Source organism: Prinia subflava, chromosome 10 (assembly GCF_021018805.1).
Source record: "Prinia subflava isolate CZ2003 ecotype Zambia chromosome 10, Cam_Psub_1.2, whole genome shotgun sequence".
NCBI lineage: Eukaryota > Metazoa > Chordata > Aves > Passeriformes > Cisticolidae > Prinia > Prinia subflava.
The window spans coordinates 27,738,213-27,741,323 of record NC_086256.1 but is presented as its reverse complement, the minus strand read 5'-3'; the positions used below and the strand labels follow the sequence as shown (position 1 = coordinate 27,741,323).

The window sequence follows — 3,111 nt, the reverse complement described above, 5'->3', positions numbered from 1 at the left end:
GATTTTTAAATTGCAGTGGTGAAAATAAAACCCCACCACTCACATTTCTGAGCAGTCCTACCCTATATTGCAACGGCATGGCAAGGGTTTCCTGCCCTTGCCTCCAACAGCATCCGCAGGGATCATTGCTGTCCCGGCCCCTCCTCCCTGCCATGAATGGGAAGTGCTCAGCAGAGCAGTCCTGCACTGGTTGCTATGGAAGTGCCTGGGAATGATGGAGATGTCCCTTTAGTAATTTTTCACCTAATTTGATTCATGGAGGAAGAAGAAACTTTCCCACATTCATTTTTGCAGAAAGGCAGAGTCACTGGCTGTCATTGCCGGCCGCAGTGCCAGTGAACCCACGTTCACAACATGTTCAAGACACACTGGGGTCTTGCATCCTCTTCTTCCAGAAGCAAAAGCAGGGGGACCCCAACCACCTGAACATCACTGTCCAGTGGGAGGGCCCTGCAAAGGAGATGTGAGCCAGTGAGCTCTGCTGTTGTTGTCAAAAGCAAAATCTATCCTAAAGCAAACTTTCCTCTGGCTGTCAGAGCTGTCAGGGCGGGGCTTTGAAAGCTGAAGGTGACCAAAACTGCAGTTATTTGGGAATTCAATTCTTCCCATAAGTAAAATCTTGCCATATTCATGGGTCCAAGTTAAAATTGCTCCTAAGAAAGCTTGTGAAGAGTAGAAGAGGTGGGGGTTGGGCCGCGGAAGGACCGGCCTGTGCCTGTTGGTGTGGGTGAGCACTTCTGCGAGGAACTTTGCCTCCCCCGGCAGTGACCTAAATTCATGTCCTGAACTTCTTCAGCACGCGTGAAGACCGAAGCAGGTGGGAGACGGTGCCCTATCTTACACTTGAACAGAAAAGCTAACTGCTAGCGGCATCTGACGCGGTACGAGGGGAGCAGGACGACCTGGATCCTCCCTTCTCCCGTTGCCCGTCGCTGAGGAGCGCTGCCGTGCCCTGCTGGGCGCCGGGGTTCCCCGGGGATGGCAGCTGGCGGTCGATCAGCCCATTGCTCCGTGTGCCAGAGGCAGCGGGCGTCACCTCTGGTGGCTGTGTGGGGACACCCGAGGCCTCGCTGGGCTCAGGGGGCCGGGGGTAATTAAATTAGGTTGTACTGTACATAGCCCTCGTTAGACAAGTCCCTTTGGGAGAGAGAGTAGAGAATAATGACACTTATGATGGATTCGGCGGCGGCCGGTTCAGCGTTGCCCTTGGAGGTCTCGCTCGCCTTCCGGCCCGTGAGGCTCGGCCGTGTCCAGCGGCTCAGCAGGACCGTGCTGGCCCGGGGCTGGGCTGTGGGCTGCTCTCCTCAAAGACAAGTGACAAACCCCTTCCCTGGATGGAGCACCAGCTGGGGACACCCTGTGCCGGTGGCAGTGGCGCCTACACGTCGGTGCTGATGGCGCGCGGGTTGGGGACGCAGTCGCGGAGGAGGCCGTGGCGGCTCAGCGTGTGGCTTTGCAGGGTGGCCATGCCGAGGGGCGGCCCCATCTCCTTGCAGCACGCCGGGGTGTAGGTGACCCTGTCGCCCCCGTTGCGCACCATGTCGGCAGTCCGGATGTAGAAGGGGGAGCCGTAGGGGGAGCAGCTCGGGCAGAAGGGGTGGGCCCCGTGCTGGTTGAGCTCGCTGGGCGGTGCGGGGCTGCCCTGCCCGTCAACCATGCGGGAGCTGCAGGCATTGCACACCACGAGGTGCGAGTGCGTGGGCAGGTCGGGCTCTTCCTCTTCCTCCTCCTCCTCCTCCTCCTCCTCTTCCTCAGTAGAGTCATTTTTCTTACAGCAGTAGTACTGCAGGCAAGGGAAGGGGTTGTATGAGGGGAAGCAGAGCGGCCAGCGGGGCAGCCCTGCCACATTCCCGCTCCCCTCATCCCCCTGCCAGGGAAACCCTCCTACTGATGTGCTCCACCACTCCTGGGTCCTGCGGAGCAGCAGCAGCCAGACCAAAGCTGGAGCTGAGCACCTGCTGGGGAGCTCACCCTCAACCCCCTGTGAGGTTTGCAAGGTGAATTTCATCCTGCCAGCATTTCATCCTGCCAGCTGGAAACTGCCCCAAGAAAGCGCTGTGCTTTTCATCACGTGGGCATTGCTGCATGGCCCAGACTTCACATTAACTTTTAAAGAGCAGGAGGTTGTAGCTGGCCGTTGTTGAAAGCCTCCTCGGTTAATTTACAAGGGGAAAAAAAATTGTATAAAAATGTCCAGCTGGTATTGCAAACCCAGCCAAGCCTGCACCTCAACTAGCAAGTGCTGCAGAGCCTCAAAAACCTCAGGGCAGTATCGACCACACAGGGAGGGAAGGACATAACTGCAGCACCTGGAGGGACAGGAGGTTTCAACTCCCTGCCACCACAGGAAAAAAAAAAAAGAGCCCATCCAGACCCTTCCTGCAGCAGCACCTTGGCCTGGGGAGCACAGAATCATAAAATATCCTGAGCTGGAAGGATTGAGTCCAGCTCCTGGCCCTGTGCAGGAAAGCCCAAAAATCACACCATGTATCTGGGAGCATCATCCAGCACTTCTTGAGCTCTGGGAGGCTTGGGGCTGTGACCACCACCCTGGGGAGCCCATTCCAGTGCAAGGTGGGGGTGGCAAGGTGGGGGACACTCACCTGTAGCCTACAGTAGCAGAGCACAGCAATGATGCACAGTAGGATCACCGTCGCTAGGATTCCCCCGGTGATAACAACAGTTCCTGCTGTCATCCGACCGGTTCTCCATCAAACTCTGGAAGGCAGGGACACAGAACTCACCTTCTCTGGTTCTGCCATCACATCATGGATATGACGCCCACAAGCCATCTCAAAATACTGCATCCTCATTCCCTTCTCCCCAGCTGGAAAGGTATCACCCAATATTCTTCTCCTCCTCTTAGTGAGAGGACACCTGAGATGCAGCATCACATCCCCTCACTGTTATTGCTGCTCTGGCTTGTGGTCTTTGTCAAACACCCCACAGCCCACTGGCAAAACCCCTCCCTTACTGAGCCAAAAGGGATGATTTCCACCCTCCTGGGGCAGAAAATCCAGTTTCTGCTTCAAAATGCAGGAACAAACCTGGGTTTTCACCACGCAAAGCCAACAAGGAGCCTCTGAACTCCACAACAGTCTGAGCCCAAAA

The 3,111-nt window shown here is 56.3% G+C and overlaps 1 protein-coding gene across 1 annotated transcript; it reads right to left on the bottom strand.

Moving 5' to 3' along the window:
* Window positions 1-1,033: 1,033 nt before the first annotated feature.
* On the bottom strand, window positions 1,034-2,696 carry LOC134555692 (protein FAM163A-like). Its single transcript, XM_063407572.1, has 2 exons — window positions 2,604-2,696; window positions 1,034-1,783 (listed from the first exon to the last, which is right to left on the bottom strand). The coding sequence occupies exons 1-2, from the start codon at window positions 2,694-2,696 to the stop codon at window positions 1,379-1,381; spliced, it is 498 nt and encodes a 165-aa protein (XP_063263642.1). The 3' UTR covers window positions 1,034-1,378.
* Window positions 2,697-3,111: the final 415 nt, after the last annotated feature.

Excerpts from the sequence above, each read along its gene's own strand:
- LOC134555692 (XM_063407572.1), bottom strand. The coding sequence starts at position 2,696 with ATGACAGCAGGAACTGTTGTTATCACCGGGGGAATCCTAGCGACGGTG. Across the intron at positions 1,784-2,603 it reads TCTGCTACTGTAGGCTACAG|TACTACTGCTGTAAGAAAAA; the intron begins GTGAGTGTCCCC and ends CCTTGCCTGCAG.